The sequence below is a fragment of the Marmota marmota genome, unplaced genomic scaffold (genome assembly GCF_001458135.2).
Source record: "Marmota marmota marmota unplaced genomic scaffold, marMar, whole genome shotgun sequence".
Classification (NCBI taxonomy): domain Eukaryota; kingdom Metazoa; phylum Chordata; class Mammalia; order Rodentia; family Sciuridae; genus Marmota; species Marmota marmota.
Window position 1 is genome coordinate 28,095,023 of NW_025999932.1, and position 12,570 is coordinate 28,107,592.

The window sequence follows — 12,570 nt, forward strand, 5'->3', positions numbered from 1 at the left end:
TAAAAAAAAAAAAGATTTAATGGGAATATAAAGTTGGTTTCATGGAAGCAAAGCCCTTTCACTGGTAGGAAACAGTTACTGAGAGCTGACTTAACGGTAGAGTGCCCATCTCCTGCCAGTTGTATTTAGCTGTATTTTTCCTCTTGGCTTATACCTTGTACCCTGGATCTGCAGGAAGCCAGCACTGTCCCAGAGTTGTGGAGGGTGGGCCAAGATTAGAATTTGGATTGTCTTTTAATATATTATGCTGATTCATAGGGAAGAACAAAGATTCTGAGGACACACATTGGAATTTAGCTATGGGAGATGAGTAAGAAATATTAAATTGACTCCAACAACTTGAGTCAGTTTGGAAACTCCCAGTCTTTTAGGATAAAGTATATAATCCTATTTAGAAATTCCTAGTGTGATCACAGATGCGACATTGGTTCTTTTCATGGAACCCATTAATTAAAAAGTCCATAATCCAAAGTCAAGTAAGTAGTAAGACAGTATAACAAATTCTTATTTCATTAGCTTTTCAAAATATGAATAATAACTACCAACTTACCCTAATAAATTCATAATAAATTTCATAATAAATTTCCACTGGCTGCTGAAAAACAATGGAAATAACTTTAATCATGGTAGCAGCTCATGGTGGGGTGAGCTACCTCTGAAATAATTTATTGGTTCCAGCTAATTTTTTAAAAAATATTTTTTTGGTTGTGGATGGATATAATCCCCTTATTTATTTATTTTTACATGGTGCTGAGAATCGAACCCAGTGCCTCACACATGCTAGGCAAGCGCTCTACCACTGAGCCACAACCCCAGCCCTGGTTCCAGCTAATTTTTATAGTGTGGGGTTAGTCATTAGGTTAGGCTTGATGAGAAACAGATACAACTAGAATTGGGGAAATGACTATGTCCTGCATCTCTCACCATCAGAGAAATTCACCATGATTTTTCTCTTCATAGGCTCATGCCAAAATCTGGCATCTCTACAACACTTCTTTCCGTCCAACTCAGGGAGGCCAAGTGTCCATCGCCCTCAGCTCTCACTGGATCAATCCTCGAAGAATGACAGACCATAACATCAAAGAATGTCAAAAATCCCTTGACTTCGTACTAGGCTGGTTTGCCAAACCCATATTTATTGATGGTGACTATCCTGAGAGCATGAAGAATAACCTTTCATCTCTTCTGCCTGATTTTACCGAATCTGAGAAAAGGCTCGTCAAGGGAACCGCTGACTTTTTTGCTCTTTCCTTTGGACCAACCTTGAGTTTTCAACTATTGGACCCGCACATGAAGTTCCACCAATTAGAATCTCCCAACCTGAGACAACTCCTTTCTTGGATTGACCTCGAATATAACCACCCTCAAATATTTATTGTGGAAAATGGCTGGTTTGTCTCAGGGACCACCAAGAGAGATGATGCCAAATACATGTATTACCTCAAAAAGTTCATCATGGAAACCTTAAAAGGTAGGATTTGGGGTAAAAATATTCATTTCTTGTCAAAATCCATGGGGGAAACAATCCTTAAGATTATCTGCAATATGCTGTGTTCTATTTTTAATCATAATGTAGGAATTCATTTTGGCAATAGTAGAAATGCATTTAGGTAGTGCCTTTTTTGTTTGAAGCCTTGAAGAACTTAATTTTTATCTTCTCTCATAAGGGAGAAACTGGGTTAATGTTTGAAATTACTTGATTTGCAGTTATTAATTAAGACTTTAAGTATAATAGAAATCTTAGGACATGTAGCTCTCTGTGCGTGTTCTTGAGTTTTTATTACTTTGACTGATTAAACACTTTTTTTAGAAAAAGGGTGTATACATATTATCTGGAAAAAGTAGTAGTTCATGAGTTTAAAGACCTTTTTCATTTATGATCTGAGGTTCAATGCTAGGTGCTTAGGCAGAAAACAGATATTAGCCCTGTAGTGCACCCACTGGGAGTAAGAAACTATCCTGTCTCAGAAATCCAAATAAAAACACATTGGAGATAAGCCTATTTGTGAAGCCACTTATTTGTAGAGTTATCTAGAATCAATGAGAACCTTTTGTCAATAAGAAAAAAATCATTGGTTTGCCAAACTGGGAGCATTCTACTTGGCGTTTCCTTAAGTGGTGAAACCCTCAGATTCTCTCGAATCATAAGGTGAGTGCCCAGGGAAGGGTCATGCTGCTCTTGTCCTCTCTGCCTTTTGCAGCCATCAGGCTGGATGGGGTCAATGTCATCGGGTACACGGCGTGGTCCCTCATGGATGGTTTCGAGTGGCACAGAGGCTACAGCATCAGACGTGGACTCTTCTATGTCGACTTTCTGAGCCAGGATAAGAAGCTGTTGCCGAAGTCTTCAGCCTTGTTCTACCAAAAGCTGATAGAGAAAAATGGCTTCCCTCCTTTACCTGAAAATCAACCCCTAGAAGGGACATTTCCCTGTGACTTTGCTTGGGGAGTTGTTGACAACTACGTTCAAGTAAGTCAGCTGACAAAACCAATCAGCAGTCTCACCAAGCCCTGTCACTAGTAAGTAGTGCTTCCTTCTCAGGCTCTTGTCATGGCACACTCTCTGCTCTTGGAGCCAAACAGTTCCCAGAGAGCACCTGAAGATCACCATTTGAAATGCTGCACTCTTCTCCCCAAAGATCTTCCAATCTTCATCTTATTCTTTAAATTAGATCCAAAGGAAAAGAATTTAAACACATGAGTATTTAAGATTTGATAAGACAATAAAAAGAAAAAAAAAACACTGTCTTTTAGTATTATGGGGTTCTAATCCTTTTTAAAACAGTTGAGCTTTTTCATAAATAAGATATGACATGGAACTCCAGAGCCTCTGAGATCTCAGTGGACCAGCTGAGAATGAGGGTACAGCTCTCCTGAGGCATAAACGTGGACCACCCTCACCCCCAGACTTGCAGAGACCCCTTATGAATGCAAACCCTTCTCCAATGACTCACTGATAGAAATGCCTTTTTTCTTACACTTATGAAAGTCAATTTTATTTATTTTTTTAAATTTTTTTAAAATTTTTATTGTTGGTTGTTCAAAACATTACATAGTTCTTGATATATCATATTTCACACTTTGATTCAAGTGGGTTATGAACTCCCATTTTTACCCTGTATACAGATTGCAGAATCACATCGGTTACACATCCAGCCTTTTTTAGATACAGTCACTGAAATGATATGGAAATGCTTTAAAATGATGAATCAATATTTATTGAATATCTACTATGTAGTTAGTTAATCCTCAATGTTCTTTTTTAATTTCCCTAATTTTAAAGGGGCTTATTTTCTTGGGTTTGATTGAATCCTTCATTAAGTACTTATTAGATGCCTAGTGTGTACAGAGCCTTGTGTGGTGATGGGGTCACTTGATTAGGGGGGATTGTCAGTTTACTCACTGAAATGAGTAACATCACCACCCTGCTTTCAAGGAGTAAAGGAGACTATTGAGAATAAGAGATGGGTACACAAACAAGGTAAAGGAGTGAACAGAACTTGAGGGTAAGTGAGCAGGGTGAGATGGTGGGGTACTGCCACATAGTCTGAGAATGAAAACTGATCAAGACAGAGACACAGTTCAGTCTCCATTGTTAAGCAGTGAGATTTAGGATGTTGGATTCTTCCACTCACTTTGTAGCTGCTACAGCTTCAAAAGAAATATTTGGAAGAATGCTTGGATCTGAGGAAAGGTGTTCTGGTTGCAATGGATTGTTGTTTCCTTGTAAATATTAAATTGAAATATTTTTAAGTAAATAAATCAACACTAACCTTCATATGTTTTTTGTTGGTTTAGATTTTTCTTACTTTTTTTTTTTCAGAACATGTAGTTTGGTTTAGACGTGGTCTCAGACTCAAATCCTTTCTTCACATTTACTGAGGAATGTTGGTTTGGTGCTTTAGTGTGGAGTTGGAATGTCCCCAAAGGCCCATGGGTTAAAGGCTTGGTTTCCAACTTGGCACTACCGGGAGGTGGGGAAATGTTTAAGAGGTGGGGCCTGGTAGGAGGCCTTTAGGTAATTGGGGATGTGCCCTGGAGGAGAATAGTAGGTCTCCAGCCCTTTCCTCTTTCTCTTTTTTGTATCCTGACCATGAGGTAAGCAGTTGGCTTTACCATATGCTCCCCACCACGACCTAAAAGCAAAGCTGTCAATCAATCAAGGATTATAACCATCAAAACTGTGAGCCAAAAGGAAATGTTTCCTCCCCATAAGTTGATTATCCCAGGTACCTGTCATAGTGACGGTAAGGATGTCCAAGTGCAATAGGAAGAAGGCTTCTTAGCTTCATCTTGCTCAGTGTGGGCTTTCCTTCTTGCTTGTCTCCCTTCTTCCCTTCTTTCTCTCCTCCGTGTGGGACACAAAATGGAGCTCAAGCAGTCTCTGAGGTGGCAGAGTTGGGGCTGATAAGGAAGGAGGAGGGACAGGGACAGAGAAAGGGAAGAAGATAGGTCCCTCAGTCCCTCCTTCCTCCTGCCCTTTATTGGGGATGGGGTGAATTAGATGGTGCTTGGTCCTTATTCTGTATCTTGACTTCTCACTCACTCTCTGAAGGCATTGAGCACTGACACTGAAGGGCTCATGTTCTCCCTGATTTCTGATAGCAGCCCAAGTCTGGCAGGTAACTCCCAATTGGTCCTTTGTGTGTGGAGAAGTCTCATAGCCAGCATCTCTGTGCAGGCGGTGGGAATGTAGGGAAGTGGAGGCTGTTGAGAACCATTTTACTCCTTCCCTATTTTCATGCAAAGCCTGCATCTTATTTCCTTGAGAGAGAAGAGAAACTCTGATCAGAAGCAAAAAAGTATGGCAGCAAATAGGAAAATGGGGAGAGAAGTCCCTTTTAATAGAATCTTAATCTTACTAAGTCCCAAGTTTTCAATTCTGTGAATATTTCAAAGAAATCAACACAGGTACATTAAAATAGGTTGAAATAGGTTGGAAACCACTGGGTGCCATGGTACATGCCTGTAATCCCAGCAGCTTGGGAGGCTGAGGAAGGAGGATTGCAAGTTCAAAACCAGCATCAACAATTTAGGGAGACCCTGTGTCTAAATAAAATACCAAATGGGCTGGGGATGTGGCTCAATAGTTAAGCCCCCCTAGGTTCAATCCCTGGTACTAAAAAAAAAAATAGTTTGGAAACCATAACCTGGAGCCCATATATATGACATATTTTATATATGTATATAATATTAATATTTATTATAAGTATTATATATCACATAATATAAGTTTTTATAGATGTTCTACACCTAGGATGATGGATCAAAATGGGTTAATCCTGGGTGAGCCACTCACTGGTCTCAACCTCTCTGAGGATGCACTTTTAGCTAGGTCCCTGCTTCCTATGCAGAACCCAACAAACCCATAATTGACTCTCAAAGCCATGGTGGATGCGAACTCCCTGAAGGCTCTCTGTGGGAACAGGCTGCAACTGCATTTTCTTCTTTCTGGTTTGCAGTTTGGGCTTGGCCTCATATTAGCAACTCCAGGCTAATGCCTGATTGGCATAGTAAAAGGAGGTCCTCTGACCCATCTGTCCCAAGGTGTGAGAGCATTTTCATTGACAAGCAGTGTTCTAACTTAACACGTTGATGTCCTGAGAAGTTGATGTCTAAACCATCCAAATTCATCTTTCCCTTCCTGGGTACTGTTTCAAACACTTAATATTTGGGGCTTGTGTTTCACTTTAATAAGTTGAAAAATAATATCCTATTGACCATGACCTGTCTGAAGTCTGATGTTGGTTAATTCATAGGCATTGTCATTTTACTTGGACCCAACTTCTAGCTGGCAGACTTGTTTTCCCATAACCACAAATGCTCCTAGGTAACAGAAGTAAAGAATGTGCTACATACTGAGGACATGGAGCTTTTTTGACTCCAGTCCCTGTTAAGAGAGATTTTCTTCCATAACATACTAGATACATACTTTATACCAATTCCTTCTCAAAGGTCTAATTTTATTATTTCATTTTTAAGCAAAAACAAAGTCAACAAATTAACAGCAGTTAGATGAAATTTTACCTAAATATTCATTTCTAAATGCTGCATATTTTAAAAATATGATCCCAACCCCCAACCCATGCAAAATAATCATATCTTGGTCTTTCATGTTTGTTTTCAGATGGAGAGAATCAAAGCTGTTGCTTTGGATGATTCTGGCAGAAAAGTTATGAATGTAGTCATCTCAAAGCTCTATAAAAATAATGCAAAAAATTCCTTCAAGTTCTGAACACTTTTTCTTCAAAATAGCATGCAAATATTTTCTCTTGTGAAGCTAAGGAAACACAATTTGTGGGTATATGGATGTGGAAAATGACTTCTTACAGCATTCCCACAGCACTAGGGGAAGTGCATGTGTGGGTGATCCACAAGGGACAATTCTCCAGAAAATCAATTTCCTCTGACACCCTGCTTTTTATTACTTTCCCTTACAAACACAGCACTCACCCCTCCAGAGAACCAGCAACGAATTGTGCGTTTATGACAGGACTGTAAAATTCACAACACCTCTGCTAGAGCTTCAAAACCAGGGTTTATCTGATCTTTGTTTTTATGGCAGGGTCAGGCCAAGACACCTGTTCTAAAAGGATTATTTCAGAGGAGAAACTGGCTTAGGTCGCAGGTCTCCCAGATGGACTTTTCAGTTTTTGTGTAAGCTGTGGAGGAAGGATTTCATGATTTTTTTTTTTTTTTTTTTTGCTTTCACAATTTGTCCACTTTTCCTAAGCACCTGTTTCTATTTTGGAAGCTTAATGTCATATGTTTGAGAACCTTATAATTAATATTATTACAGAAAAAAATATTTTAGAAAACTAAAGAAAAACTTCATTTAAAAGAAATCCCTCTCTGGGTGGATAACATTATTGTTCCTTATTTCCACATTCTCTCTCAGGCTTTATACCAATAGATTGAATTTGTTAAATTCTATCACTGACCATAAACCCCATGAAAGACAACACTTATGCTTATTTAGCACCCCAAGGCAAACCTAAATGTAGAACATAATTTTAAGAAGCGCAACTTAATTATAAATATGATTTCATTTTCTAGCTTTAACTCATGCAGATTTTAAGCTTTTACATTTTGCCTATTTATTTTTAAATTTGAATACCTCATGCCATTAGTGATTTCTTGCACAACACAGACTGCCTGCCTGCAAAAGTTATTTGTTTTTGTCAACTGAAGTGACTAAAATCAGATAGTTGTTAAAAAACACTAATCTTAAGTGTAAAGTATAGCAAGAACTGTGAGTAATGTAAATGTACTTTCTTTCTTTTTTTTTTTTTAAGTGGAATCTTTGCTGGGGTTGAGGCTCAGTGGCAGAGCGCTTGCCTAGCATGTGTGAGGCACTGGGTTCGGTTCTCAGCACTGCAAATAAATAAATAAAATAAGGTTCCATTGACAACTAAAAAAATATTTTTTAAAAAAGTGGAATCTTTTCTTCCTCAAGAAACTACAGTTTACAAAAAGTGGTTTAAATTCCCAGCTAGAAAGGAGTTTAATTTTGCTCATCTTACTTGCTAATTCTGTTGAAATACTTGCATGGACCTTACAGGATTTTCCAGGTGAAGCAAACCTTTACTCTATTTTTTGTAGGTGGACACCACTCTCTCTCAGTTTACTGACCCCAATGTCTACCTGTGGGATGTCCATCACAGTAAGAGGCTTATTAAAGTGGACGGAGTGATGGCCAAGAAGAGGAAATCCTACTGCGTAGATTTTGCTGCCATCCGGCCCCAGATCGCCTTACTCCAGGAAATGCACGTTACGCATTTTCACTTCTCTCTGGACTGGGCCCTGATCCTCCCTCTGGGCAACCAGTCCCATGTGAACCACACGGTCCTGCACTTCTATCGCTGCGTGGTCAGTGAACTGGTCCGCGCCAACATCACGCCGGTGGTGTCCCTGTGGCACCCCGTGGCCCCCCACCAAGGCCTGCCGCGTCCGCTGGCCAAGCAGGGCGCCTGGGAGAACCCCCGCACCACCCTGGCTTTTGCAGAGTATGCCAGACTGTGCTTTCAAGAGCTCGGTCACCACGTCAAGTTTTGGATCACGATGAATGAGCCCGACACCCGCAATATGACGTACCGGGCGGGGCATCACCTTCTGAAGGCCCATGCGTTGGCTTGGCACGTGTATGATGAAAAGTTCAGACCTGCTCAAAAGGGCAAAATATCCATAGCCTTGCAGGCGGATTGGATAGAACCCGCGTGCCCTCTGTCCCCAAAGGACAAAGAAGTGGCCGAGAGAGTTTTGGAATTTGACATTGGCTGGCTGGCCGAACCCATTTTCGGCTCTGGAGATTACCCACGCGCGATGAGGGAATGGCTGAACCAAAGGAACAATTTTCTTCTACCTTATTTCACCGAAGAGGAAAAAAAGCTGATCCAGGGTTCCTTTGACTTTCTGGCTTTCAGCCATTACACCACTATACTTGTAGACTGGGAGAAAGAAGATCCCCTAAAATACAACGATTACCTTGAGGTGCAAGAAATGACTGACATCACCTGGCTCAACTCCCCCAGCCAGGTGGCTGTGGTGCCCTGGGGCTTGCGCAAAGTGCTGAACTGGCTGAAGTTCAAGTACGGAGATCTCCCCATGTATATAATGGCCAATGGCATTGATGATGATCCCCAGGCCGAACAAGACAAGTTGAGGATGTATTACATACAGAATTATGTAAATGAAGCTCTGAAAGGTAAGGAGCCCCTGAAACAGAAAGGTCGCCAAAGGGTAGCTGATAGACACTCTCCAACAGAAACACACACTGCCCCAACAAAGGACCTGGCTGTTCCTGGTTACACTGAAACAATCCAAGAAATGGTATTTTCTCTGGGAGTAAGAGTTTAGGGAAAAGTGGAAGACCAGACAGAAACCCCTGGCTCTACTAGGGGATAGACTTTCTCATCTTCAATCACACATGGTCCCACAAACATCTGAAGTGCTGATGAATGTAAAATTTAAGCCAAATGCATCATAGTAGATTTAATTACATCAAACTACTGTTCACAGTAGTTCAATATGTGTCTTGATATTTACCTATTTGTCTCCTTATAAAAAGATTTTTCTAATTAAATCTAATGGATTCCAAAGTTTTATTAAATGCTATTTTCCCTGGTGGACCAATACCATGTCAAAGGGATGTCCTGTGTGCAAAATCTTTTAATGATTCCTCCTGTCCTTGTGTTTTTCCAGCCTACGTGTTGGATGGTATCAATCTTTGTGGATACTTTGCTTATTCATTTAACGATCGCTCGGCTCCGAAGTTTGGCCTCTATCGATATGCAGCAAATCAGTTTGAGCCCAAACCGTCCATGAAGCATTACAGGAAAATTATCGACAACAATGGTTTCCTGGGTCCCGAAACACTGGAAAGGTTCTGCCCGGAAGAATACACCATGTGTACTGAATGCAGTTTTTTTCACACACGGAAGTCTTTACTGGCTTTCATCGCTTTTTTGCTTTTTGCTTTTATTATCTCTCTTTCCCTTATTTTTTACTACTCTAAGAAAGGCAGAAGAAGTTACAAATAGTCTGAGCTAGGCTTTTCCTGTTCATTTGTCTTGAAATAATTATGCACACACATGAACTGTTAACCGTTTGTACCTCTCAATGTTGTGAAATTTCATTCATTTGGCTTTTAGGAAACGTTTCTGTGGCTTATGATAGAGGTTCTAAAATGGGCACAGGTGACTGTAAAATAACGAATAAGGAAAAGAATGTCTGAATTTGTTCTTTTTGGGGGGAAATTAAGAGACTGATAGGCACCATAATTTCCTTAACACTGTATGGGAAGCATGAAAAATGGTAATCACAGCAGAGAAATCTTTGTACAGAAAAATCTTGAATGACAAGATTAGGAATATTTTTATCTGTGCCCATTTTAAATTTTATGGTTTTCTTGAAGGGACAACTGCAAGCATTAGATTAAAAAAGTTAAGTCCCAGGTCTCTCCAACTACCATGATAATACCTAATGGCCAAGCCTCTAACTCACCAAGTTTCCTATAAAGAAGGTAGTAGAATACATACTGGAGAGATGGCAAAGGGGCCCTATTATTCCCTTTTAAAAGTAGTGTTTTATCCAATGCTGCTAATATCAATTTATGTATTTGATTAATGATATATTTATCAGATTATGGAAATTTATATTTCATGTGAATTTTTAGAGGCACTCTCTGAGCCCCTGGTCCTTGAGGGTTTTGTTTCACTGGTGCCTTGTTGAGGGCCCACACCTAGGAGACTTTTGATAAATGTTTGCAAAAACATAAAGATGAATCATGAGATGCTGGGTTCTTGGGGAAGCAGAAAGCAATTGTGAAATGCAATCTCCTGCAGTGGCTCTAGGTGGACAAAAACATGCTTATTATGAGCAACATGATTAATTGATTTTACATCCTTTTGTTTTTGAGCAGACCTTGGAATGAACGAAATGATTTTTCTTGAGAGAATAAGGATGAAACCGTAACTCATTCTGTGAAGACTGACTCCACTTTCTGTTCTTCAGAATGTGCTGTGAATTTTTTGAAAACAAAACAAAACAAACCAATTCTTAATACATTTAAAATTTCTTAATATGTTCAAAAGCAATCAGGTCTGATAACACTGGATTTTTTTGTTTTTGCATCTGTGGAAGTAGCTTTGAACTAGTTTTGCTTTGAACTTTTCTACTGAAACATGCTACTGATTCCTGTAGAAAGGACTAATTAGGTCTTCTTCTTTAACACCCTTTAAATAAGTCTTGCTGATTTTTAGATGGGCATGTCTCTTTCTTACACCGGAGTTGTTTTATAGATAGTCAATATTGTATCAGGTGACATAAAGCAGTTATAACAGGCATAACTAACCTTGCTGACACAGGGTCATAGTGTATAATAAAATACTGTACTGTATTATATATCATCTTGAGAGGTGGTATAATTTTTCCATGAAAGATAAGCTTTTGGTGGGATTCTTTATAAAATTGGACACTATTAAAATCGGACACTAGAGAATCAATAGTTTATTTTATGTATATATTTTTCAGATTATAAGAGTAATATATGTTAGTTGTAAAAAAAATTAAATACAGAGACTATATGAGAAGAAAAATAAAAATTACCTATAATGTCACAACCCAGAGCTAGCCACTATTAACCTTTCCTGTGTATTTTATGTTATATAGTCAGATCATATCACATATAGTTATGTACTTTTATTAATTTTTATTGTGTGACTTTTATCATTGGTCTTCAAATGTATGATTTTAATAGTTGTAGAGATTTCTACTATATGACTATACTACAAGTTATTTGACCATTCTATTTGTTAAACTAGTTTCTTTCTAATGTTAAATAATGAATGTTGTTTAAAACAATTTTCTTGCTACAACATTTACATTCATTTCCTTGAGTGTTCAAAGAAGTAGCTCTGCTCTTTGATGAAGTATTGTAATAAATGTGCCTGCAACTTTATCTTTTTTTGTAATCATGTGTCTGATTACTAGCTACTTATTTTTTAATTAAAATTTTTTGAGTTGAACTAAGCCACTTAAGATGTGACTGGAGAATGTGACCTACCAATGATGGACGATGGCGGAGGCAGGGAAGGTGTCCCGGGGAGTCCATGTGGTTGAGCTGAAAGAGAATTTCAGACACAGAGACAGTGAAATAAAGGAAAAGCTGAAAGGGATAAAATAGAGAAGCCAAAGTACCCAAGAGGAATGACATCTCAAAGCCATTCAACTCAACTGTAACGAGAGCATCATGTTAACTTTGAATCCTGGCTGACCTTCAGAACTGGCGCTCTGCTTGGGTCAAAGGAGCGAGGGCACCTCTCAGATTAGGCTTGGTACTCCCAGGAGGGTCTGGGAGGAGAGCCTTTCTGGTCCAATGGGTTTGTCTTAATTGTCTTCTGTTGCTATAACTGAATCCCATAGTCTGGGTAATTGATAAAGCATGGAAGTTTCTTTAGCTAATGGCACTGGAAGCTGGGAAGTCCAGTATCCAGGCGCCAGGTTGTGCTGAGGGCCCTTTCTTGCATCTCAACATGACAGAGGGCATCACATGGTGAGTCAGAGCAAGCTTGCTAGCTAGCATAGGTCTCTCTTCTTATAAAGCTGCTCCCCATCATGGGAGCCCTACCCTCCTGACCTCATCTAACTCTGATTACCTCCCGATACTATTAATATATGACACTGGGGATTAAGTTTTCAACACAGGAATTCCTGGAGACATGTCTAAATCATGGTGAGGTGATGCATGTTCATTTTTTCTTTTCTTTGAATACAGTGCTGAGGATGGAATCCAGGGCCTCTTGCATACCGGGCAGGTACTCTATCACAGAGTTGTACCCTGAGTCCCATGCTCACATTTTCACTGGATTCTCAGAGCCCTGCATTCTTTCCACTCCTGACCTTTTCTTTGATCCTCTATTCTTATAGGTTCTAGGTTTTCCATACATGTGCCATATATATTCTCTTGGAGTCCCTACCACTCTCCTGTGTTGTGGGCCAACTCTATAGTCAACAATGAGTGAAAAACTCATGGATCCCTGAGGGCTTGCAGCTATTTGCAACTACCCTGTA

General features: G+C 39.5%; 1 protein-coding gene across 1 annotated transcript in view; it reads left to right on the plus strand.

The window, feature by feature from the left end:
- Window positions 1-11,458, plus strand: part of Kl (klotho) — a 48,156-nt gene extending 36,698 nt beyond the window's left edge. The window contains exons 2-5 of the mRNA XM_015484008.2: window positions 961-1,471; window positions 2,202-2,470; window positions 7,603-8,704; window positions 9,202-11,458. Of these exons, the coding sequence (XP_015339494.1) occupies window positions 961-1,471; window positions 2,202-2,470; window positions 7,603-8,704; window positions 9,202-9,539 (2,220 nt within the window). The 3' untranslated portion in view covers window positions 9,540-11,458. The remainder of the gene's footprint in view (window positions 1-960; window positions 1,472-2,201; window positions 2,471-7,602; window positions 8,705-9,201) is intronic.
- The last annotated feature ends 1,112 nt before the right edge of the window (window positions 11,459-12,570 follow it).